At 52.2% G+C, this 25342-nt stretch overlaps 1 protein-coding gene across 1 annotated transcript in view; it reads left to right on the top strand.

Moving 5' to 3' along the window:
• Positions 1–25342, top strand: part of GLI2 (GLI family zinc finger 2) — a 244693-nt gene that overhangs the window by 63942 nt on the left and 155409 nt on the right. The window contains exon 2 of the mRNA XM_053598127.1: positions 5478–5646. Within this exon, the coding sequence (XP_053454102.1) occupies positions 5508–5646 (139 nt within the window). The 5' untranslated portion in view covers positions 5478–5507. The remainder of the gene's footprint in view (positions 1–5477; positions 5647–25342) is intronic.

Genomic DNA, 25342 nt, shown 5'->3' with positions numbered 1-25342 from the left:
GCCCGTGGGAACAATCCCAGGACAGATCACTGGGCCCCAGCTTAGGCCTGGGAACCTGGAGCCTGACCCCTCCCCACCATCTCCAGGTGGTCTCTAGAGGTCCAGGTAAGGCTGTTCACTGGGGCTGTGGAGTCTGCCTCAGAGGAGCTTCAGGGAGTGAAAGTGGTTGCATGGGACCCTGGGCTCCTGGTGTTTACCCAGAAATTGTGCTAATCCCACTAATTCCTGTGATTTGCGCAGGCTCTTGGCTCTGTCTGCTGCCTTCCTCTCCGGGCAGGGATGGGAAGGGAGGGTAGTGGCTGGTCTGCAGAAGGCGAGGCCAGGAGCACAGTGGGCTGTCTGGACACCCCCAGCCCCTGCTGGATCAGCTCCCCATGGGCATTCATGAACTCCTGAGTGCTTCTATGAGCCCCAGTCTGGGTTTCAGGAGTCCTCCCTCACTCTATTTACCCTGGTCCTGGAGTGACCACATGCTCAGGCCTCAGGCAGCATTTGGCCAGTGGACCTGGCCCTTCTCCCTCCATGGGGAGTGGGCTTGGGCAGCTCACTACACTTGGGAGTGGCAGCTTCCTCCCTGGTAGGAATTATCTGCTCTACCAACAGAACAGGGCGGGGTGTTGGTGTGAGGGAGCTGCAGCTGCTGCGTTTTAGTTTGTTCCAGTGGCTACAACAAAATACATAGATGAAATAACTTAGGAACAGCAGAAATTTATTTTTCACAGTTCTAGAGGCTGGGAAGTCCAAGATGGGGGCTCCGGCAGAGTTGGTGTCTGGGGAGGGCCCATTCCTCACCGATGGAACCTTCTAGCTACATCTTCACATGGTGAGAGAGGCACATGGGACATGAATAGGAAAAAATGACACTTGTCCCATTCATGAGGGCAGAGCCCTCATGGCCTGGTCACCTCCCAAAGGCCCAGCTTTTAATACCATCACTGTGGGGGGTTGGGGTATAGTGACAGAAAATTCAGACCATAGCGTGCTGTTATGAAAACATCCGTAGCCTTCTCTTCCTTCCAATCTCTGATGTTTGTAACAGAAGTTGTCACAGTCCCTTCCGAAGGCTCTTTCCTTGCTGGCATCCCTGACACTAAAGTCTGAGTATTCTGAGCTGTTTGACCTCAGTTTCTCCATCTGCATTTGAAGAGGGTCAGATCAGTGTCCTGCAGGAGCATTGTCCACCCATCCCTGAGGCTGGAACTGGGGCTTGGTCACTCAAACCCTAGGTTTTGGTCATGTGCTCCTCTCCTGAGGGTGTCCTAAGTCCTCTGCTGTTTTCTGGTCCTCATAGATTTGAACCTCCCAGGCACAGACCTGGCTCTCTAGCCCCACATATCCACTTGGCTAGGGGAGTGAGCACTTTTTCTGGTGGGCCTGAAGACTGAGTAGTGGGGGGCCCATCCCTGCCTTGAAAGAGGTCATGGTCAAGCAAGGAGCCAGGTAGACACACAGCAAGTATGACCAGGCTGTACGACAGGTGCTGGGGCAGTGGGAACGTTCAATCCTAATGGAAGGACACCTACTTATGGGGGGCGGTGAAGCATGAAGCCAGCCTTCACTAAAGAATCACACAGTGAAGAGTTAGCGAATGAGTGTGCAACTATAAACTCCTCCGTGTGCCATGCAGACAGGTGCCCCCTACATGGCCATGGTGTTTGCAACTGTAGCCCCAGATGAACCTCAGCCTTTGCACAGCGCTTGGCTGATGGTTCCCATCCAGCAATCGTGCTGTCTTGGATAGGGCATTGGGGCGCTGGCCATGCCTACTCCTTCGCTGACCCCAGGCCCCCCATGCAGTGCTTCTCACCCCTGAATGGCTCCATAGCCACTTACCTCACTGCCTGCCAAGGAATTCTGGTGCATATCCCTTCACACTTGGGGTTCTTGCTCAAGTGACAGCTCCCTGTGGTGTACCAGGGTACCTGGGTACAAGGCCTGGCCCAGCCGCTTCTAAGGAGTGTGTCTTTGGGCATTTTACTCAACTTCTTTGAGCACTGGTTTCCTTCTATACAAAATGTTTTGATGATGAAATGAGCTCACCCCTGTAAAGCATTTGGCACCTAATAAATACTTATTAAAGGTTTGTTGTTCCAGCTGGTATTTTGATTTTTGTCCTATTTCCAAATTCAAGGTCTGTTTCAAAGTTGGGCCTAAATTCCCTCACCTGAGCTTGTTGGGAGGAAACCTAGACTTTAAATGCAAGCAACCTATTGGTCATCTATTGGATCAGATATATGAGAAGCCCCAGGACCTATTGCTTGCATTTAAAGGAATGATTTTCTGCTTCAGAGGTCCATTCAAAGCTTTTTTGACAGGGATTTCGACTGTGGCCCAGTGCCAGTGTGCCCCAGCTCAGCCTGTGAGGATGCTGCTCTGAATAGCTCCTGGCCCCGAGGTGTTAATGAATAGTATGGGAGTGTTGGATAGGAACCATGGGCTGGGAGGGGTGCCAGGCTTCCCAGAGGAGGTGACGTCTTAGTGTCATCTTGAAGGAAGAGCAGGAGTTTATTAGACACAGAAAGATGAAGAGGTGGCACGGCTTGAGTGGAGGCCTGGCTGTGTGCAGGGCCAGGGCCAGAAGGGCCTTGGTCTGTGGAGGGATGAGGTGAGACTTGGTTTGGGGGAAGATATCTGGCAGTAGGGTGGGGTGGGGTGACCTGGAGATATATGAGAAGCCCCAGGACCCAGAGGGAAGAATACCTGTCACAAGGCTTCCAGCTGGGAGAGGTGCCACCAGGGAAGGGGGTAGGGGTGGAAGGGGAAAGTGGCAGCACTCACAGTTGATTGCTGCGGGGGAGTAGGGATGAGGGAGGTGGCTTCAACGTGCACACAGCTGGTTGAGTGGGGTAATGCCCATGGCTAGGCTTAGGGGGCAGAGGAGAGGGAGGCACCAGCCAGGGTATGTTGCTGGTGGGCCATTCAAATTGCCAGTCTTCAGTGACAGATTTTAAAAATGGTCTTAGAAGAGCAGACAGCAATCCCTGAATCTCTAGGTCACAGGGAACCCCATAAATCACTACAGTCCTCAAGGAGGTTTTTCTCTCCTCATCTGCCTGACTGTCTTTGGCTTTCTGGGTAGGGAGTTTTAAAAGATCCTGGAGATTAGACAGACTGGTGTGTGCAGACACAGCCGGCAGATTTGGGGCCTTCATCTTGCATACCTCTCCATCACTCCTGTACACTCTGATTTTCTACCTAAAAAGACAGAGTTAAGTGTCTATTTAGCTTTGCGACCCCTGGAGAGGAAGCTTCCTGATGCCTTTGGTGACTGTTCTCAGCCACCCACGAGCTGTCTGGAGGACCCTCCCTGCAGACATGTGAACCATGCTCTTGCCTCCTTTCACAGCCCCCTTTGGTGGTTGCCCCATCTCTCTGCTTCTTTGATGGCAAACCCCTTGACAAAATCACCCATGCCTCTGTTTCCATCTGCTTCTAACCTGCTCCTTGCGCCCACTCAGGCCCAGGTTGCCAGGTGATCGAAACTGCCCAACTCTCAGTGGCCTGCAGTGGAGTCAATGGCTCCTGCTCCTGAACATGTGTCTTTCTTGGTTGGCTTCCAGGACCCCACACTCCTCTGTTTGTTTTTCCTCCACCTCCCCCACTGCCCATTCCTACTCACTCTTCTTGCCTGGTGCCTGTTCTTTCCCCCAGGCTTCAGGGTTGGAGTCTTCTCATTTTCGTCTCCCTCCCACCCACCTGGAGATGTCCCCGAGTGGCTGCCAAAGTCCCACCTCAGTTTCCAGCCCTGCCCTGAGCTCCCAATTGAATTCCCACCAGCCTGCTCCACAGCACCCTTGCAGGTCTCCAAAGGCTTGGGGGCATCACCAACTTCATGGGCCCCAACTACAGTCCTGGTCTGCTCCCAGCCCACTCCTCTCCTGTTTGGCTGTGCAAACAGCACCACTGCTCACTTATTCAGATCAGCCAACTATGTGAGCTGTCTTTGCCACCACCTTTTTTAGGGGAAAAATGTTACTTTAGGATTTCTATTCTATAATATATGGTACAAATACTGTATTAGTAGTGTCTGTAAATGGTGAAGCAGGTCAGAAAAATGTGTGCATCTGATCTGCCACCTGCTGGAGACAGGAACGTCCCCTGTGTCCTGCCTCCTGCTAGTCCCTGCCCCCTTAACCACGGCACCTCTTTCCATTCCATCCCACATCCAGCCCATATCTGGGTCTGCTGGCTCTGCCTACAGGATGATGTGTTTTCATTTCACCAGCTCCACCACTGCCCCCTTAACCCGAACCACCCGCACATCTCCCTGGGTCATTGCAGTAGCACTCTCTGACCCCCAAAAGTCCACTCAGCACAGTGGGAGAGTAATCCCTTTTCTTTGGAAGTGTATCCCATCCTCCACCCTGCTCAAACCTTCCAATGCCTGTGCCTCCGCTCTCTGCGCTCCTCACAGAAGCTGGCCTCCTCCCATGGGCCCTGGTTCCTGCCTCTACACTCTGGCTGCTGTGAGGCGTCCCCTAGAGCAGGAATCACACCCCAGCCTCAAAGAGGCAGGGCAGTGCTGCCCATCTGCTCCTCCAGCCCTTCCCTGGGCTGCTGCGCTGCCTTCCTTTCCCCTGCTACCTCTTGCTAACTGAAATTAAACCTACATTATTTCCCCCTTTCTTTGTCTCCCAAGTAGAATGCAAACTCCATGTACTGTACCTTCAGCACGAGGCATATTGCCTGGTGTGTAATAGTGGGCTTAAAAATAATGTCGACTGAGTGTGAGTTAATAAAGGATGAAAATTTGTTGAATGATGGATGAAGGAATGAACATACACATTAATAAATGAAGGATGGGGGCGGCGCCTGTGGCTCAGTGAGTAGGGCACCGGCCCCATATGCTGAGGGTGCCGGGTTCAAACCCAGCCCCGGCCAAACTGCAACAAAAAAATAGCCGGGCGTTGTGGCGGGCGCCTGTAGTCCCAGCTGCTCGGGAGGCTGAGGCAAGAGAATCGCGTAAGCCCAAGAGTTAGAGGTTGCTGTGAGCCGTGTGACGCCACAGCACTCTACCTGAGGGCGGTACAGTGAGACTCTGTCTCTACAAAAAAAAAATAAATAAATGAAGGATGGATCTGGTGATCGGGGAAGCTAGGTTTTGTTTGAGTGCCTCTAGATCGTTCTTACTCTATTCATTTTTATTTTCCCGGTGATCCTGAGTAGTTACTTCTGAATTCATTTCTCAAGGTAGTTCTCACGACTTACATCCGCGGGAACTTGTTACTTAGATTTTATAATAAAAATCTGGGTAAAAGATGATGAACATGCCCAGCAGTTGTCCGGGAGGTTATTCAGAAGACCAGATGAATCTCAGGACTAATAAGTCTCAAAATTAATTAAACCCTCCTTCCCAATTATAAGAGAGTGAGGATGAAGTTGCTTGCTTCAGAAGCGAGCAGTGGCGTGAATGTGGGTCGGCATTTCCGGCTGGGTTTGGGTGCAGTGTTGGTGAGTGCCTTTGTCTTCTCTTTTAGGGCTGCTACCCAGGACGATGAGCAGCTGAGATGGAGACATCAGCCTCGACCACTGCCGCGGAGAAGCAGGAAGCCAAAAGTGGGATCCTGGAGGGCAGAAGCTTCCCCGACTCGGGCAAAAAGGCCTCTCCTCTGGTGGTGGCTGCCGCGGCTGCAGCTGCCCAAGGAGGTACTTTCTGTTTCGCACACTTGGAGGGCTGTAGGAGTGTTTGTCATGAGCCCGTTAGGATTTAATTAGAGTGGTGATCCATGCTGGGGAGGCATGCTGGGTTTATGGAGGGCGAAGAGGGCTCCTCTGCTCCTGGGAATCCCAGGCACTGTGACAGTGGCCTGCAGGTTTGCTTGGCGGTCTGGCCACTCCACATGGGAGGAGGATGAGGCCTGAGCAGGAGGAAAGGGAGGAAGGGGGGGCAGGCTCCGTGGCTGCTGGGCGGCCCTGGGTGCGTGCAGCTGGCACAGTCGAGATGTGCCCGGAGAACTCCTCCTTGCTTCTTGGCCGCCAAGGACTATTTTGGAAAGTAATTGTCTCCTGATGCCTTCTGGCTGTAATTAGAGGGTCAGGTACAGAATTTAGTATCTTAGGTGAATTTCTGGCCAAGTTAATTATAACAGAAGGGACTACAGGAGCCACAGCCTCTCATTTTGCTGCCCTAAAGAGAAATACTTTCTGGTTTCCACTGGTGCATCGGTGCCAGCATCCCCATTGAGGAAGTTTGGCGGGAAGGCGAGACCTCCCCTGTGTCTGCGCAGTCCATCTGGAGGCCACAGAACTATTTCTGTCTCCAAGGAATGGAGAGACTTAGATTTCTTTTCTTTCCCTTTTTATTCAAGTGCGTTTAGTCCTGCCTTATTGCGCTCGCCGCTCGGGCTCAGCTTAGAAAGCAGTGAGGGAAGATGGCGCGCCTTCTCCGGGTGGGTGCTAGGGCAGCACCTCTCCCCCTTTGAGGCGCACACAATCATGGGGGCCTTGTTACACTGCACACCCCAGTTCAGTTAAGTCAGGGCAGGTCTGAGTTTCTGCATTTCTGTCCAATGTGGAGATGATGCTGGTCCATAGCACACGCTGGCAAGGCATGGGGCAAGAGCCCAGGGAAATGGAAAGACCCTCGGAGGGGCTGAGGAGGTGATGTTTCTAAGCATGGACTTGAGGAACTGTAGGTCATTGTTAGTGTATTTATTTTTATTTTCCATGTGATTCTAAGTTGGAGGTTATTTTGGGGAGGTGTGGCCCAAGACAGGAAAGGAAGATCCAAAGTCAATCTTTAGACTCCCTCGGGAAAGTGGGCATCTGGCTTCCTGATCTGGACAATGTCCCTCAACCCTGTGCCCTTGGATGGGGGCTCTCTCTCTGGACCTTCCTCTGTGAGGAAGGGCCAGCTGAGAATGGGGGCCAGAGGAAGAGCTCTTAGGAGCTGTAGTGGGATCTGGAGCCAAAGGTGGCCCACCCCATGGGGAGGGAGGAGACGGGAGGAGGAGGGGCAGAGAGCTGGAGCCTGTCCCTGGGTGGCAAGGTCTATTCATTTCCCTGGATTGGGGCCTTCCTTGGCCTGTGGCAACATTTCAGACTGTCCTTCTGCCTGATGCTCTGGGGCCCCAGTGAGCTCAGGTGTCTTTGGCCTGCCCTGGGTTCTCGGCAGGTGTCCTGTCAGCCACCTCCCTCTCAGAAGCCATGAATGGATCATGAACCACCATGGCTGGCGCAATTTACTGATGTGTCACAGCAGTGGAGAATAGGCTTAGGCAGTAATTAGACAGTAATTAGGATGTAATCTGGGGGGAGCCCCTCTAGCATCAGACCTGGTTGTCACTGTTGGTGTAATAACGACAGATGTGTAAGAGATTCTTGGTCTGTCTGGGAGGTGGGGAGTGTGATGGGCAAGAAGCCCAAAGCTTAGAGTACAGTGGCCCCACTGAGACACCTGCCACCCCACTCTACCCACCTTCGCCCCCACCCCAGGAGGCCTGCCCTTTTTGCTTGGCCCTGGGGCAGCTGTACTAATGAGGTTCCAGCAGAAGATGGGTTTGACCTAGGCAGGCAGCTTGTTGGCCTCAGTATTAGGCGAGGTGTGTGTGGTGCTGAAGGGTCGCAGAGACCCTTCTCAGCCTTTGGCTGCTCCCTGCCGCTGCCTTTGAGCAGCTTACTTGGGAAGGGTCCTCCTGTACTGGGGGGGGCCGCTGTCCCTGCCTGGAGCAAAGTAGAGCATAGCCCACTGCGGTGGACTCTGGTGGCTGCATTCGTGGATGTGGCCAGGGAGGCTGGTGGTGCAGCGCAGATAGCACTCATCTGGGTCCTGGTTTTCTATTCTGTGTTGTGAAGGGATATAACAATTGTCTAGTCTTGATGGTCTCAGAACATTGGATCGCCTTTAAATGTTACTGGATGGTGGCCGTGGTGCTGTGAGCGAGATCCTCCTGTACTCAACACACCCTAGTTCCTGGAAGGCTCCAGAGATGTGGTATAGACCTGCACATATGTATGGAAGGAGGTGCCAGGCAGGTGGGTGGTGTGGGACCTGCTCAGAGGTAGGGATGCTCTTGCATTCAGACCTGGGTCTCAGCGTTTGGTGCTGGGCCTGGCATGAGGGACACCCAGGGGTCTCCTGGGGACCTGAACCGTGTAAGGGAAAGGCTGGGATCAGTGAGGAGCAGGGCCAAGGAGAAGGGCTTTGGGGAACAGCAGCATTTGCCCATCTGCTGAGGAGGTGGACACTCCACCTGCAGGGAAGTAGCTGGGTGTGGACAGTGGGTGGGGGCCATGGAGGATTGCAACAAAGTCTGGGAGAGGGTCAGTGCCACAGGCTGTGTACTGGGCATGCGGGGAGCTGAGAATTGCTAGTTGAGGGACCCCTCTTACTGTGTTGTTTCTGGAAAAGATAGAGGAGCCAGCTCTGTGGGGGTCTGGTCTGCTTGCTGGGGGCAGGAGTGTGGCTGAGTCAATTCCCCTGTAGCCGTGCAGGTGACCATCAGACACCTGACATCTGTGAGGCCCAGTTTATTCCTTCGAAGCCTGTGATGTCCTCATGGTTTTCACCAGGATCTGCAGCTGTCTGGCAGAGAGGGGTGGTTCACACCACCCCTATAACAATGGAGTTGGGGGAGATGCAGGTACCCTCTGAGGATGTCAGGGGCAAAGTGTGAGGAACGGGCCTTGACAAGGAAGGCTGTTAGGGCTGTGCTCACCAATAGCTGTGTTCCAGGCCAGCTGCTGGACCCCCATCCAGCCTCCACCCCACTGGTCACCAGTTCCAAGTGCTTCCATTCCACCTTTAGAATTGTATAACTTCCATTGATTCTAACAGTGAGCATACTTGCAGGCAGAAGGATTTCATGTCTGCATTATTTATATCTGTAAAACATTGGAAGCAGCCTAGCTATTGTTTGATTAGGGATTGATTATTCAAGCTGTGGAACATGTTCTGGATGGAACACGACAGAAGCCATTGAAAATGTTTGTTGAGACTTTATCATTACAGAGGGGAACATGCTTATGTTCTAATATTAGTGAAAAAAGTGATCACAAAGCCCATCCGAATGGGAAAGAAAGCAAGAGTCCTGAGAGAGAAGGGATGTAGGGAGGCGGGAGTCCCCAGTGGCAAAGCTTGGAAAACCTAGGCAGGAGCTTCGGAGTGCTGGGTTGGAGTGACAGGCAGGCTAATTCCTGAGCAGTCAGAGCCGGTCCTGCAGTGCTCCCACCTTGTAGGTGTAGCATCTGGACACAGATGAGGCTTGCCCAAGGTACCAGATGCTTTAGCAGAGTGCTGGGACTGGGGCTTGGGCTCCCTGGCTCTCCCAGGTGAGAGTCTCTTTCAGGTATTTGCTTTCAGATTGTGTGGGGGCGATTTGGGCCCCACTGGCACTCTGGTGTGGGCATCTAGCCTTGGAGGGTCTCCCTATGTGTCCCCATGACTCTTTTCCCTTATCTGTCCTTGTGCACTGATGATACCTACTGTCTTCCAGACAGCCAGTTCTTTGAGGTCTGGGGCCATGACTTATTCACCTGGCCTGATTGGTCTCTGATACCCGACTTCCCTTAGGAGTCTGTGAAGCTGGACCTACTGAGGGTTGGAGGTTTCCATACAGTCTCCCTGTGCCAAAATGTGTGTGAGAAACATGTCTGCAGAGCAGAGCAGAGCAGGGCAGGGCCAGGTCCAACCAAAGGAAAAAGCAGCCCTGTGGTCAGACAGGGAAAAGTTAGTTTAATCATCTGGCGGGAGCAGCCCAGAAGAGCAGCCTGCAGAAGCCGCCGCGGAGGGTGGGTTCTTTCCCAGACTCTTTCGCTGTTGTGCTAACACTCTGGAGGCCATAAATCTTTAAAAACACATTTTGGCCCAGAATTTTTTTCCCCTCTTTAATTTTTATAAAATGGTGTAATTTTAAACTCAATTCGATTCAGATGTTTCTCATTGCTTTACACTGCAACTGTCCAAATGCTGTTGTATTCTTCTCTTCCACTCTGAGTTTTCTTTCCAAAAATATTTCTGAGCCTCTCTCTTCATGTGCCTCAGCAGAGCACCAGGGACTACTCAGTCTCTGGGACAGTGTGGAAGGCTGGAGCCACGAGACTCAGAGCTGGGTCTGGATCTCAAGAGTTGTGCAAGTTTCTGAAATCAAGCTGCCAGACAGGCTTTAGAAGTCCAGGAAGGGCCTGCAATGGCGAGTACCCACCTCTTGCACTGAGCATCCTCTGTGTCCCAGGCCAGGTGACCTCCCAGTGTCACCCCCACCAGCAGCATCAGCATCCCCTGGGGGTTGTTAGAAATGCCAATTCTTGGGCCCCACCTGCTGAATCCCAGCCTGTGGCAGTGGGTGGGGCCCAGCAAGCTGTGTTTAAATTTCAGTACACTCCTAGGCTGGAGGACCACATGTTCTGCCTACATGAGGTAGGGGGAGTCTTTCCATTTGTAAAATGGGTGTTAGACACAGAGCTGCTGTGCAGGGGTTTCAGGAGGCTTTGAATGTGCTCACACATGCTGGACGGGGCAGTGTGTGGACAGTAGCTGTAATGCCGCCTCTCCCAGGGCAGGCAGTGCAGACTCTGGAGCCACACTACCTGGTAAATTCCCAGCTTTATTGACCTTGGGCAGTCTGTGCCTGTTTCCTCAACTGTGAAATGGACATAATGATGATAGCCAGACACTTCACAGTGTATTGAGAATGACTTAACACCTGTAAAGTCTTGGGAAAGTGTTGGGCACAGAGATGGTTCTGTGTGAGATCCAAGAGAAGTATTTGCTTTATTAACTATTACTATTCTTCATGCCAGTTTTCCTTTCTGGGGTCTGTAGGCACTGCCTGACTTAGAAGGTCTCCCATTCACTGGTAACTTTACCACTGGCCCGCTGAGTCTGACAGCTGATGGGAGGCCCAGGTCTCTGATATCTTAGTACTCAAGAGTGGTGGTGGTGGCAGCCCTGGGCTGGAAATCAGCCCTGAGTCCCTGTCCTGCTCTGCTTTCTTACTGGAGGCTGTCCTGGGTGGCTGCCCTGCGTAAGTCTCTGGCTTCTCTGACCCAGTCTTTCCCCCAGCACACTGGAGGGTGGGACCAGGCCAGAGGTTGCCCAAACTGGCCGAGACTTAGACTGTCATGAGCACACTGTGATCAGGGCAGGCTCCCAGGCTGCCCCCAGGGCCAGGCCTAGGCATATGCATTGTTTTGTTTTTAGAGACAGAGCCTCACTTTGTCACCCTCAGTAGAGTACGGTGGCGTCACAGCTCACAGCAACCTCAAACTCCTGGGCTTAGGCAATTCTTTTGCCTCAGCCTCCCGAGTAGCTGGGACCACAGGCACCCACCACAACGCCCGGCTATTTTTTGTTTGTTTGTTTGTTTGCAGTTTGGCCGGGGCCAGATTTGAACCTGCCACCATCGGTATATGGGGCCAGCGCCCTACTCACTGAGCCACAAGTGCTGCGCGGCACATGCATTTTTTTTTTTGGCCGGGGCTGGGTTTGAACCCACCACCTCTGGCATATGGGGCCGGTGCCCTACTCCTTGAGCCACAGGCGCCGCCCAAGGCATATGCATTTTTACAGGCTTCTTAGGTAGGTCGTTGGGTATGATCTATGTCATGGACTGGATCCCTGGGAGTATTGAAGAATCTCGGCTGAGGGATTAGCTGGTTGCCGCTAGCAGTACTGGAAGTGACCAGCCTGGCGTAGCCAGGTTAAGCCCTGAATGGCTCTCAGCACAGTGCTCTGATGCTGCAGAGGCCTGTGTGCTACCCACTCACACTGAGGCTCTTTGTCTCATTCACTGGCCCTGTTGGCTTCTTGCAGTGTTTCTCTGAGACATGTGTTTGCTTAGTGATGAAGCATCCATGTCTGGGTTGAAATGTGAAAATACCAGAATATTTAAATGACTCATGGGAATCTGTCTGACATCTTCAGAGCCTGTGGTGCCTTTGCCCTCTGTCTGATTCTGGGCCTTCTACCTGCCCTCCAAGATGCCCAGGTGTGTAGGGCTCTGTTTATTTACCACTGTGCCTGCACCTCCCTCTGCCCCTCAGTGCAGTTAACACTTAATAAATGATTATTGAGCCTGATGCTGTCATGCCAGGTGTGCGCCCAGTGGGTTGGGGCTGGCCATTCTTTTCCCCCACCCCAGGCCCCATGGACCCCAGGGAGCTTGCTGAGTGGGCCAGCCTCCCCGGTTTACCCGAGTTTTTCTGCCAGGGCCACACACTTTTGCCTTGGGCCTGGGATGCCCTCAGGTGTGACTAAATGGGCAATTATTCTTATTTAAGTGATTTTCAGGATTTCTGTTCAATCGGCCCGGCTACACAGAGCAGCCAGTTCCCATCTAACTTTGTCCAGGGCGCAGAACTTGGCTCCCTGACAGTCTGGCTTACCCAGGAAGTGGAGTGCAGTCTAAGCACCCAGGTGTTTTCTGGGTGGGTTCCTGGGTGTGCTGTAGGGTCAGGATGCCTGAAGCTGGGATGAGGCTGAAGGCTCCTCCTTGTCCACAGCCGAGTCTATGGGAAGAGTGTAGCTTGGGGTCTGTTAGGCCTGGGCCTTCTGCTCTCTACTCACCAACTACATGTCTGAGCAAGTCGCTGAACTTCTCTAGTCTATGGATTGAGATAGTCCTGGTAACTCCGGGCTACTGTGCAAGGAAGTGGGACAAGGTCTGCAGCGTGGCTAGCAGAAGTAAATATTAACATAAACCCAGGCCTCATGCTCACTGCTGTGCTCTAAATGCCACTTAAATTGGCTGCTGCCCAGAATCAAACACCCCCACCCCCAGCACAGCAGGCTTATTCCCGGCTTCTACTAAGAGGCTCCCCTACCCCTGCCTTGTTGTTCCCCTTGGCTATGGAGGCTGGTACATTTATTTGCACATCACCTCTGCATCGCTCTGTTCTCTGACTCTGCCCACCCAGAGTGAAAAGCATCAGAGGACAGTGCTGGTGACTTCTGTTTTTTTGTGTGTTCCCAGGACCTTGGCCACACCTGGCTGGCTCTGCCCAGTTTCTTGTGGTTCATCAAGGATGTTAAACTGAAGCAGATTTTAGGGAGGCTTTGAAGTCATTTCCACATACAGAACTAGAATAAGCTTCAGAGATCATCTAGTTCAAACCCATTCATTTTGCAGATGTGAAAACTGAGGTCCAGATATGCAAAGTGCAAACAGTCACCTAGTGATATTTGGACTGGGAACTGATTTCCCAGGAACTTCCTATCAGGTGGGACACAGCTGTCTCCCAACCCAGCCCCGCTCCCGACTCAGACCCCAACTTCCCAAATTGATGGTATTTATGTTGGAAACATTTTTCTGATGTTTGGTTCTGTCAAAACTAATTTTAGCATTTCTAAAGCTTGGTAAAAATACAGCCTCATTACTTTGATGTCAGTGCATAGTTTACTATTAGTATATTCTAGGGTTTATCATTTTAGTCATGTTTAACACGGCTGCACCAGGCATGCACCATTAAATCTGGCTTATTTTACATTCCTGTCCGGAATTATTTATTTGTAACAATTTCCTCTCTATCAAAAGACACAGCTAATGCTGTGTTTTAATGTGTTATTTACACACAAAATAACCTATTTACAACTCAGTATGCGCCGGAGGGAGAATGGATGGGTCCCCGTTCCCTGCGTTCTGTTATATCAGAGTTTAACAATCTGGATTGCTAATAGAACCATTTCTCATTCATGGGGAGGGGGGGAGCAGATAATTTATTTTATGCTTATGGCCAGGTCTTACTGCCTCTGAACTTGGGAACATTTTGAGGATAATGAAGTCAAACCCTGCGTTTGGGGTGGATGTGGGATACCTGGCCTGGGCACCCCTGGGTTCCCCATGTTCATTCATGTCCTGTGGATGGTTCTGGAACGTGGATCAAGAGAAGTGGTGATGACAGAGACCCTGCTTCCCAGTTGGAGGTGACACCTAGGAGATGCCAACAAATGCTGCCTGTGGGGCTTCACAGGGGAGGCGGCATCGAACTGGGCCTTTAGGGACTTGTAGGTCTTCACCTTGTGGAAGGAGGAGTGGGCAGGCGCTGGTGGGAGGAGGAGCAGCAGAGTGGCCCCAGGGGAGTGCCGTGGGGCTGGGAGTCAGCCATCAGCTCATGCAGCTCCAATATGGGCTGTGTGGGGGTTAGTGGTAAAGCCTGGGGTGGCTGGCACCCAGGTGGCTGCATGTCTGCAAGATGTGCAGGTTGAGTTCCTAGGGGACTCTTTGAAGGGACTCTGTGGGGTAAAGAGAGAAAACAGCCCATCTGAAGTTGCTGCCCTCTGTGAAGCTCTGTGGGGCACCAGAGTGGGTCAGGAGATGGGGGGAGAGGCAGGAACCATGGTCCTGCCCTGAGACCTGGTGGCCCCTTGGAGAAACTAGACACTCAGTCTCAATACTGATGTGGGCATTGCCTGCTCTGTGGAGTGATCCAGGAAAGTGGTAAGGAAGGACTGGGGTCTGCGTGGGGCCCTGGTAACACTGCCTATAGCCCTTGAGCCCTCACTGCCCTGGCAGAGGTCTCATAAGAGGCTGCCACACACCCATGTCAGGAGGCTGGGGAGCAACCACCAAGACCGTGATTACAAAGTGCAGTAGGGCCAAGGGCAAACCCCAGGGGAAGGTCTATGGACGATCAGCTCCAGGGTGCAGCATGGTCTGGGGGCCTGGACTCAGGCATGGACAGCTGCAGTTTGCACCTTTGTCCTCCCTCCCATCTGAGCCCCAGTGTCCTCATCTGAAACATGGACAAAGTATTTTGAAGGCTGGGGTTACCAATGATGAGAGTAAAATGCTTAGATCGCACCTGGCATATGCAAGCTGTAAATGGTAGCTGCTGCTATTATTATTCTTGCTATTGTTATGATTAGTAATTGTAGAACTATTTCCTGACAGTAGCACATGTGCTCCCCATAAACATTTGAGGGAGTACACAAATGAGCTGAGTCTTCATAGTGAGTGGCCATTTACCCGTGACATGCGACGTGGAATTACGTTCTAGTCTGAGGAACAGCATGGATGAAGGTCCTGAGGCTGGGGAGGCTGTGCTAAGTGCGGAGGATGGGTAGATGAGGCTGGTTTTGTCACCCTTTGGCGAGGGCCCCCTTCACTTCTGGTTCTGGCACAAACTCCTGTCTGAGGCCGTATGTCCAGTGGCCTTCCCTGGTGTCCAGGTCTTCCAGCTGCTCAAGGCCACATGTGGATGCTGGTGGCTCAGCCAGGCCTGTGTGTGCAGGGCTCACTTGCACCCCCTCTGCTCTGGCTGCAGCTGGGTGCTGACTTCTCTTTTTCCTCCGGCCGATGGGCAGGTGGGAAGGGCTGGAGGTGCTCTAGCCCTTTAGAAGTCACTCTTGGCTGTGAGTACATCCTGGCTGACCTTGCTCATAGTGGGCATGGACTGTCACTGTGTGTTCTGGGGATCAGGAAGTCTGAGACCCTGGGACCAGGTATCTAGGTTGCTGGGCAGAGGAGGGCCTCTTCTGCCGTCTGACTTTCTGTCCATTTTCTGTAGCAATATTTAAGAGAAGTTTTGGGTTTGGTATGGGTCTGGGCAGTAGATACCGGTCACTGCTTTGTACTTTTTATAACCCCTGCCATTCCAGAAATGAAATAACATCCAGGAGAAGTCTCATCCCGTAGCACTGTGGTCACTGTGTGGTGGGATGGCAGCCAGGGCTGGGCAGCCCCTTCCCCACTGAGCACTGCTCTCCCACTGCCAGGCATTTACCTGAGTGTGTGCAGAGGCCCATGGCGTCCTTCGTCCTCCTGTAACTTCTCCCCAGTGACCCCCTTTGGGTACTAGAGTACCTGGGGTTAAGGGAACTAACCCAGAAGAGAGGAGGGTCAGAGATGGAAGCAAAAATTGCCAAAGATGTGCTTTGCTAACTCTGAGTCATGGAGGCTTGTTGTAGGTGGGCCCTTTGTCCTGTTGCTGGGGCCCAGACTATGAGGTATCCACACTGGTCACAGCCTTGTAGGCTGTGCTGGTAACAAGAAAAGCAACAGCTGGTACCTGCACTTAGAGGACAGGCAGGTGTGAGTTCACATCCAGGTGTGTGGGGGCTGCCCTTGCACTGTCTAGGAAATGGGAGATGAGGCTTCTCAGCCAGTGTTCAGGGCAGGGGATCTGCAGGAGGACAGTGGGGGCTGCTGCTGCTGTTCTCATTGGGTAGCAGCATCACTTGTGCTAAAGGACCTGGGACCTCCTGGTTGTGTGGTCAGCGGCTAGAGCAGGGCACACCTATCCGGTTGCCCACAGTGCACAGCTGTGCCTGCAGGCCGGGCTCAGCTCACACAGCTCTGAGTGGGCTGTGGGAGGCAGGACCCAGCAATTCTCTTCAGGAAATACCCATGAGAATTAAAAACCTATTTTCATAAAAACCTTCGGTATGAATATTATAGCTACATTATTCACAATAGCCCCCACATGGAAATGATCCAAATGTTCATCAACTAATGAATGGACAAACAAGATGTGGTGTATGTGTACAATGGAATATTATTTGGCCATAAAAAGGAAAGACGTAGGTGCACCTTGAATGTCTACAGATGAACTTTGAGAGCATTATGCTAAGTAAAAGAAGCTGGTCACAAAAAGACAAATATTGTGTGATTCCATGTATGCGACCTGTATAGAATAAGCAAATCCATGGAGATATAAATTAGATTAGTAGGTGCCGGGGGCTGGGATGAGAAGGGAATGGAGAGTGTTTGCTGTGGGTCTGGGGTTTCTTTCTGAGCTGATGGAAATGTTCTGTAATTAGATAGCAGTGGTGGTTGCATGTGATGCTGTGAATGTACTAAAAACCACTGAATTATAGACTTTAAAAGTGTGAATTTTATGGTATGTGAATTATATCTCAGTTAAAGGAGGGAGAGAGGGAGGAAGAAGGGGTGAAAGGAAGGAAAGAGGGAGGAAGTGAGGGGAGGGAGGCTGTACCCTCTGGGCCTGGCCTCAGCAGGACCCACAGCTCCCTGGCCAGTGAGGGCCTCCTAAGCCAATTCTATAGGCTGCAGAAGCTCTAAAAATAACTGAAGTGGAAGGAGGGTGTTTAATGACAAAGTAAATAATTACATTAAGGGTGCGAGTTCAGAGGGGAGCTGAGTAAATCACTTTAGAAAGAACACCAGCCTCCGGCTAACTTCTAGTCCTTTATCACCAGATTACATCCTCCCTTGGACTTGGAATAATTGATCGCGGGCCGTGGCAGACTCTGCAGCAGCAGGGCTGCCAGGTCAGGCAGGCGCTGAGTGGCATGGCCTGTGAGCATTTCAGGGTGACCCTGCTGGCCAGGTGGATGAGTCCAGGGGCAGAGTCCCTGTCCGGGAGGAGCCAGCACTCAGGATTCTCCTCACTGCCTTGCTGGCCCAGCTGGAGAGGGGCCAGCTTCTGAATAAGAGTGGCTTTCAGGGCTGCCTAGTCCAGTGAGGCTCAGAGAGGGGGGTGATCTTGCCCATGGCACACAGCACATAGCACATGATAGACCCTGGTAAGGAAAGATCTGGGACCCCTGCCCCAGGTGCTGTTATCAGCTGCCGGTTGCAGCAGGGAACACATGAGCAAGGTGCACAACTGGCTCCTTGGCAAATTCAGTTGCTGTGTGGTACTTCCAGCCTTTATGTGCTGGACCCTTTTCTGTGTTCAGAGCAGCTTTTGTAAAGGACAAGCTCCAGGAAGACTGTAGCCCCAGGAAGTGACAGAGTTGGCCAGGGTGGGCATGGTGAGGGCTGTGGTTGTCTGGTGCACCCTCCCACCTCCCTGTTCTAGGCCTGGAGCCCCTAGTTAGTCCCTTCCCTCCATAACTGGAAGCTGAGAGTTAGATTTGACTTTAAGACCAGCTAAACTTGAGGCTCCAGCAATGTCATTGGGACATGGCTCTTTCTTTCCAAACTCCTTTTTGGCTTTCCACGGGGTTGTCATCTAGGCAGCTTCTGTTTACCAGATGGTGGAGTTGCTGCAGGTGAATGTGGGCCTCATACCTGTGAGCTCAGATGGAGGAGTGTCTCATTCTACCCTGTCTCCCCGAAAATAAGGTGTGCTCCCAAAGATGCGCTAGGTCTTATTTTCAGGGAACGTCTTATCTTTCCTGTAAGTAGGTCTTATTTTCGGAGGATGTCTTATTTTCGGGGAAACAGGGTAGGTGATTCCAGCAAAAGTCTAGGAAGAATGCTTAGTGGCTGGGCCTGTCTTACTCACACTGTGAAGCAGCCTCTGTGATTTTGCCACGCGGTGTTCCACAGGGCCCCGTGCACTCCACTGAGTTTTGGGGACAGCCAGCTCCCTTACCTGCGGGGGCCATGCGTGGAAGAAGGGTGGCTGTATGCAATGCAGAGCAGACCAACTATAAATATAAATATAAATACAAATGCCCTCCCCTCCGCAGCCAGATGGCAGGAGGAGTGGCACAATACCAGAGCGGTCTGGATACCTGTAGACACTTTCTGGTAGATGACAGGTCAGAGATCTGGCCTGCCAGAAGCAACAAGAACTCCTTGGTCATTCCATTCCTCAGCCTCATCGTTTGGGTTGCATTTGGAGGGGCCACGCCTGCTGCCTTCCCTAGATTTCCTTGCGAGGTCCCCATGAGGGAACACAAGTAGCTCCCCAAGACGTGCCAAACGAGAGCCTTGGAGAGGAAACCCCAGGAAGTTCCAGGGCAGGCAGTGCTAAGGGGGGGTTCCTTAAAGAGTGAAGGATGTGAGAGAGCTCCTGGGAAGGCAGAAGTGAGCAGAGGCCCGGAGGGTGAGTCAGAGGGCATGTGTGAGGACAAAGACCAACGCCTGCTGGAGAGGGGGCTTCATACACGGGGTAGGAGGAGCAGTGCAGCTGGAAGGGGATTGGAATTGCAGTGGGCTGCCTGGGATGCCCTGGGGAAGGACATAGACTGGGGGTAAATAGGAAGCCGTTGCAGGGCTTAGAGCAGGGGAGTGGCATTTAGAATCAATGAATCTTTTTGCTGATTGACTTGAAGCATTCCAAACCTACTGAAGAAATCCTGAGGGTATCTCTCCCTTTCTGAAGATTATTTTTCTCCCTCTCTTTTCCTGCATCCCTCTACCTCCCTTCTTCCTTCTTTCCCCACATGTTTACTGAGGGCCTGTCGTGCACCAGGTGCTGTTTTCAGCTCCCGGTTGCAGCAGGGAACACATGGGCAAGGTACACAACAGGCACTCTTGTCAGGAGACAGAGCAAGTGCCCAAACAACGACCAGGCAGAGAAGAGTGTAGAATGGATAGTCTAGCAGGGAGAGGCGGGGGCTTGACAGCCTGGCCTTTGCTGAGGCAGGAGAGCTTTTCCCACTTAAATGTGCTGGTGAGATACAATGAGAAACCACTTCCTCTACTGGGGTGGGAAAGGAAACTCATCCCCAAGGCAGCTGCAGGTTGAAGACTGGCTCAGGGTTCATCGGTACAGCAGAGCCATGTGCTCATGGCTCCGTCAGGGAGTCAGCTGGAGGGGGCCCTATGGAGGCAGCGACCCTGAGGTCTGGTCCTGCCATGGGAATGATGTCTGGGAATGATGATGGCTGCCCTCCCTGGGCTGTGGTCAGAGGACTGAAGCTGAGAGGCAGGTGAGATTGTACAGCAGGACTGTAGAAGGACTCACCGCAGCATCACAGGGGATCTTGGGCCCTTCTCTCTGTCCCTGGGGTCATCACCCTTAGAGTTGTCCTCTGGAGGCATTTCCAGCTTGCTCCCTATCCTCTGACACCCTTGGCTGTCAGGAGAGGTCCCATGGTCTCTGCCTGGGGACCTCATACTTCTTGGTCCTTTAGGTTGCAAGGAGCCCCTTTCTTTGCTGCTGCCCTTGACATGCCAGCCCTGTCCTCTCCATTCCTGGGACTTCCTTTCCTGGGCCATATTGTTTGCATCTCTGCACTCTGTGGCTGGCCCAGGTGAGCGCTCTCCTCCCCTGCCCCTCACTTGTCTCAGAGTTCTTCCTTCACTCTCCTGTATGGGGGCTGAAAGGCGGCAGCGAAAGTGAGATCTCTGCTCTTCCCTGCATGGCCAGTCCTGGCATGAAGGTGTGGGGTCCCCAGCCATGTCATGGGACCCCACTGGGTGGGGGAAGAGCTGGAACTGGACAGGAGGACAGGAGTCCTCTGTACTGTGTGCCTGTGATTCCCACCCCCAGGACTGTGAAGTTGGGTATGGTGGGCAGGGAAAAGGGCCTGAAGAATTCTCCACATGCCACGGCGTGGAGGGCATTAGCACTCCTGGTTGGTGCATTGAACATCACTGGCAAGATATCCTGGCACGGCTGAGAGTGGTTGGACGTTTTGGGTGGGCATGTATCCTCAAGGAAGAATCAGAAGCTTCTGGCAACTTAAAAACAGAACAGTAGATGTTTCCCTGTGTTCTCGTTCTAGGAGCTTTGTTGCTTTAGGGCCAGGAGAAGGGCAAGGGCAGCCTTTGGAAGTTCTTCAGAAGGTGGGAGTCAGAGTGGGACCTTGGATACATGGTCGCTGTGCATGGCTGCCATGTGCCCTTGAGCACTCCTGTCCCAGACATGTCCCAGCTGCATACAGGGAATGGCCTGATCCCCTTAGCTGGGTTGTGTCTTGAGTCAGGCAGAGGCCAAGCCCGGGGTCAGACTGAAATTCTGGGCACTGGTTGTGTAAAAACTTTCCAGTGAGGCGGCTGCCTAGAGCTGATGGGCCACATCACATGTCTGCTGGCCCATTCTCCTGAAGACGGTGGTCTTGTGTGTGCAGCGGCACCTGGTCCTTCATCTTCAGGGTGCCCCCACACCCTGGCTCCCCACTGCCAGTTTCTTCATCATCTCTTGCCTTTCTTGGGTGCACCTTTGTCCCCAACAGATCACCCAGCCTCACCAGCTACCTCATCCTGAGAAGGAGGTCATGCTCAGCTTCCCTACCTATGCAGGGGACATTCTCAGACTGTGTCCCTGAATTGAAGGAAGGACACATTATCTAAGGTTTCTTCCACACATGGTATCTTGTAGTCGTTCTCAGGAGCAGGTCTTTAATGTAAGTGTCCAGTGCACGTGTGGAGGTGTGTGGGGGTGTGGAAAGGTGGGACCAGAGGGGAGCTCCTGTGAGGGGTGCCTTGGCCAGCCACCCCCACCCAGAACACCTGCAGCTTCATCCCTCTGGGGAAGTCTCAGAGTGGGTGTGAGTTATCCTGCCCAGTCAGTGGAGCCAGGGTGTAAACAGCACCTGCTGTCAGTGGTCAACTGAGGCCTTTGCATAGCGAGGCAAAGTGGGCTTTGGAGACAGAGAAAACCCTCAATTACCATAGGGCTGGTGGTTGGAAATGGGGATGTGTGCACCGAAGGGGTAAGAGCACCGGGATTTGAGTGGGAACGGACATCTGTACCAAGAGGTAGACATCAGGGCTTATGGCCGGGATTTCTGGGGCTTTAGGAATCCCTTTCTGTGGCCCTTCTATATGATTTCATCATTCAAGAAGAATTCTGGTGACTGAAGAAAGTATGGGTGTGGTACAGTGGGTACTTCCAGAGAGGAAGCAGACCTCCTGGCTGTTGTCAGATGGCAGCGCCTCACTGAGAATGAGTTTCTTGGAGCAGGGTTTGATGGGGTAGAGGATATGGAGGCTGCTTCCTGGGGCATGGGGCCAGAAATGGGCGTGAGGGTCCTGAAGATCTCTTGACTCCTCAGAGACACAGTCCTGAGTTGTTTCTTTCTAAGGAGGATTGTAGGTGTTAGTCACGAGAGGGACAGTGATGGTTCTCCCGACTGGGCCTTTTAGAATGGAGAAGACCCCAGATCGTGAGCCTGGGGGAGGACCCTGATTTATAACCAGTCACCGAAAATATATACAGTGAAATGAAAGTCTCTGTCATTGAGCAGGCCCTTGCCGGTAGCCATAAAGATAAGTAACAGCAGTTTTCAGGCCACTTAAACCCTTACCTTTGGGGTATAAAGGGGTCTCTGCAGACAGTAAGTCTTTATCGAGAAATGTTTACTCATAAAAAACCACAATGAAGCCTGGGAGAGAAAGCATCTCGGCCTTTATGGAGCTGCAGCCCATCTGTAACAGGAGCCACAAATCACCCTCCAGCCACAGACCAACCCTGTCCAAAAGTTAGGGGTGGGTTTAAGAGTTAAACCCATCTTGCTACCTTCCAGACAGCATCACTGACCCCACCAGCCCCCTTTCTGCCTCAACGGAGGGACTATGCCACTTCGCGTCTGGCTAAGTTGTCTCCTGTGGCTCCCAGGTACCATGAGGGCACATCTGAGCTCTGTGGTAGCTGAAAGAGTCAGCTCTCCCCTCTGCCCCACAAGTCAGCTATAATGTTTGGGGCTGAGGAGGTACCCGGACCAGTGGTTTCCAAATGTTTTGCTTCCCAAATCCCTGTACATTTAAAAATTATTGAGGACCCCAGAGAGCTTTTAAAAATGTGGGTTATGCCTATTTACCTTATTAAAAAATTAAAATGAGAAAAATTTAAAATACTTTGGTTTCGAATTTGTTTGCAAATAATAAAACTACCATTTTTATGAAAAGAGCTATTTTCTAAAGTAGAAAAAAATTAAGTGAGAAGAATAAGATTATACTTTTGTAAATTTAATTTCAGGCTTAATGGAAGACAGCCAGATTCTCATTTCTACTTCTGCATTTAGTCTGCTGTACTATATTGTTTTGGTTGAGACAGGTAAAGGAAATCTAGCTTCACACAAATATGGAGTTAGAAAGAGAGGGATATTTTAAAAGCTGCTTTAGCGATTTGGATATTCTTTGATACTACACCAAAACTTGACACGCCATGTTTCTTTTCTTTTCTTTTTGTTTTTTTCTCTTTTTCGAGACAGAGTCTCACTATGTAGAGTGGGACTGGGTAGAGTGCCTTGGCGGCACAGCTCCCATCAACCTCAAACTTTTGGGATCAAGCGATTCTCTTGCCTCAGCCTCCCAGTAGCTGGCACTACAGGCACCCGCCACAACGCCTGGCCATTTTTTGTTGTTGTTGCAGTTGTCATTGCTGTTTTAGCTGGCCTGGGCCGGATTTGAACCCGCCACCCTCGGTGTATATGCCTGGCACCACAACCACTGTGCTGTGGGCACCGAGCCGACATGCCATGTTTCTTAAACATTAGTTGCATCGTGGGATCTGAACCATTATCAAAGACCTTTCCATACTCGGTACTTTGAAGTCCATTGGTCTGCCTTGCACTTCGGGTGGATATTCTTTACCCACACATTGTTTGTGCCACCATTTGGAATTATTGGCTCACAGTTGTGTGGTTTTCCACGTCTGCAGTGGAAAGCACTGTGGGAGAAAGAAAGGAAGACAAATCACGTCTTAGTATTAATATGAAAATGGGTGACTTTGCCCATCTCTGGAAGACCACTGCTTTGTACTGTCCTTCCTCCAAATCTCTCATTTTCGCTGTGGCCAGCCCTATCCTGGCGTCACCCAGCGCAGAGTTGCCTCCGTGTAAACCCCTCCCCCAAGCACCTCCATGGTGTGTGTGCGTGGGGCTCCCCAGGGCTCCGTTGCACCTCCTGGCTGCACTGCATTCCTTGAAGCAGCTGGCTGTGCTCACTGCCCACATGCTATCCCTCCCACACGGCCACCCCCCTTGGGCACATACACCTGTCAGGACAGGCTCGGTCATTTCAGGCCCAGGTCTTCTGCTCCCCGTGGACCAGCGGGTGTCTTCATTCCTTCTCTTCCTGCAGCCTCATCAGCACTCTGTCCCTTTCCTCCCTGGGCTCTGTCCCACCCTCCTCTTCCTGCACGGTGTGTCCTCCCTTCTCCCTTGAGTCAGGGTTCCAGGGCTTGGGCCTCACTGCCCGTTTCTTCTCAGCCTTGGCTTGGGTGCCTGTGTGGTGCCTGTGTGATGAGTCCTTCTCACCTGTCTGTGTCCCAGGACCCCCTACATTGTCCCCTTAGCTTCATCCTGCTTACCCAGTTGCCTGCCTGGTGTCTGGCTTGGCTTGGGCTGGAGGCACAATGTTCTCTTCCCACCCCAACCCCATGTTGCCTGGTCCTCAGGGCCTCCTCTGAGGGACAGCATCATCATTTGAGAGACCCTGATGACTTAGAACACAATGGCAAAGCCTATGGGATGGATCCTCTGGGGCCTCCCTTGGATACACCTTCTCTGACCTCAGTTACCCATGAGGCCCAGAGAGTCCCCTGGTTTGCCCAGGGCCTTACCATGAGCAAGGAGGGATGAGGATTTGATGGGGTCCCACTTCTCCAGCCTGTGTCCCTCTCTCCCCCTGCTTTCCTGGGCACCCTGTCTTAGCTGCAGAATGCCTTGGCCTTGTGCTTGCACCTGGCAGAAGTCAGAGTTGCCTGAGCCCTGGGCCCCACCCTGCAGAGAAGAGGTGGGAGGAGCCAGAGAACTCTACGGAGCCCCAGCATCCAATCGTCTGGGGTAGTGGTGCATCCTTCAAGTCTAGGGCCACAGGAGTGGAGGGCTCAGCACTTACCCTGTGACTCTTAACAGGCTTGAATCTGATACCAGCAGGTACATTTAGGGGTCTTGTTGTTTGTTTTCCATCCAAGAAGAAAATAGCTCTGCCTCCCTAAGCAGGAGTATTTAGTGCCAGCAGTTTAAAGCAAAGGTAAATGGCATGTGCCGACCTTTTCAACCATTGGGACCTAGTCTGGGTCCTCGGCTGGTACAGAAAGCAAAAGCCAGGTGGGCCTGCGCCAGGCAAGGCTGAGTCGGTCCAGGCACCGGCGTGGGCTACGTCCTTACAGAGTGGGAAGGCCACCACGGTGAGGAAGCCAGGGTGTTTCTTGCTGCAAGAGCAGAATGGTCTGCTGAATACCATGTCTGTCCCTTCCTGCACCCCAGAACCCAAAAGCTAAACACTTTTGAGTCTTCTGAGTTTGTGTGGGTCTCATAGGTGAGTCTTTGTAGGGACTCTTCATTCTCCTAATGTCTCCATCCAGATCTTTTGCCTCCTCAAGGCCTAAGGCTCCTTCAAGGCCAAATTCAATTAGTCAATTCTGTTTAGTTCACAAAGCATTTAGATATTTATGAGAGGCCTACTTCATAGTGCTTTGCCAGGGCCACCCGGCTATCAAGTGGTTTCAGCCAGCATTTGAACTTGAGTCTGTCTGACCCCTCATTCCCTCTGCCCTCACAGGCCCCTTCCCTTCTCCCGTTCTCTGCTCATAGGCTGCTTATCTAAAGTGGCCACGCTCCCTGCTGTCTTTATCTTTGTTGGTTGCAGCCGTCATTGTTGTTTGGCAGCCCGGGCTGGATTCAAACCCGCCAGCTCAGGTGTATGTGGCTGGCGCCTTAGTCACTTGAGCCACAGGCGCCGAACCTCTGCTGTCTTTATCACATTCTCACTTCTGACTCATGTGCTGGGAAATAGTTTTGTTAGAATTGTTCCTAAACCAAGAGTCCAGGGGCACTGAGGACGGGCCTATGGGGGTTTTCTGCCATATGCTACAT

The sequence above is a fragment of the Nycticebus coucang genome, chromosome 7 (assembly GCF_027406575.1).
Source record: "Nycticebus coucang isolate mNycCou1 chromosome 7, mNycCou1.pri, whole genome shotgun sequence".
NCBI lineage: Eukaryota > Metazoa > Chordata > Mammalia > Primates > Lorisidae > Nycticebus > Nycticebus coucang.
Note: the sequence above shows the minus strand (reverse complement) of the source record. Positions and strands in the feature narration are given on the sequence as shown.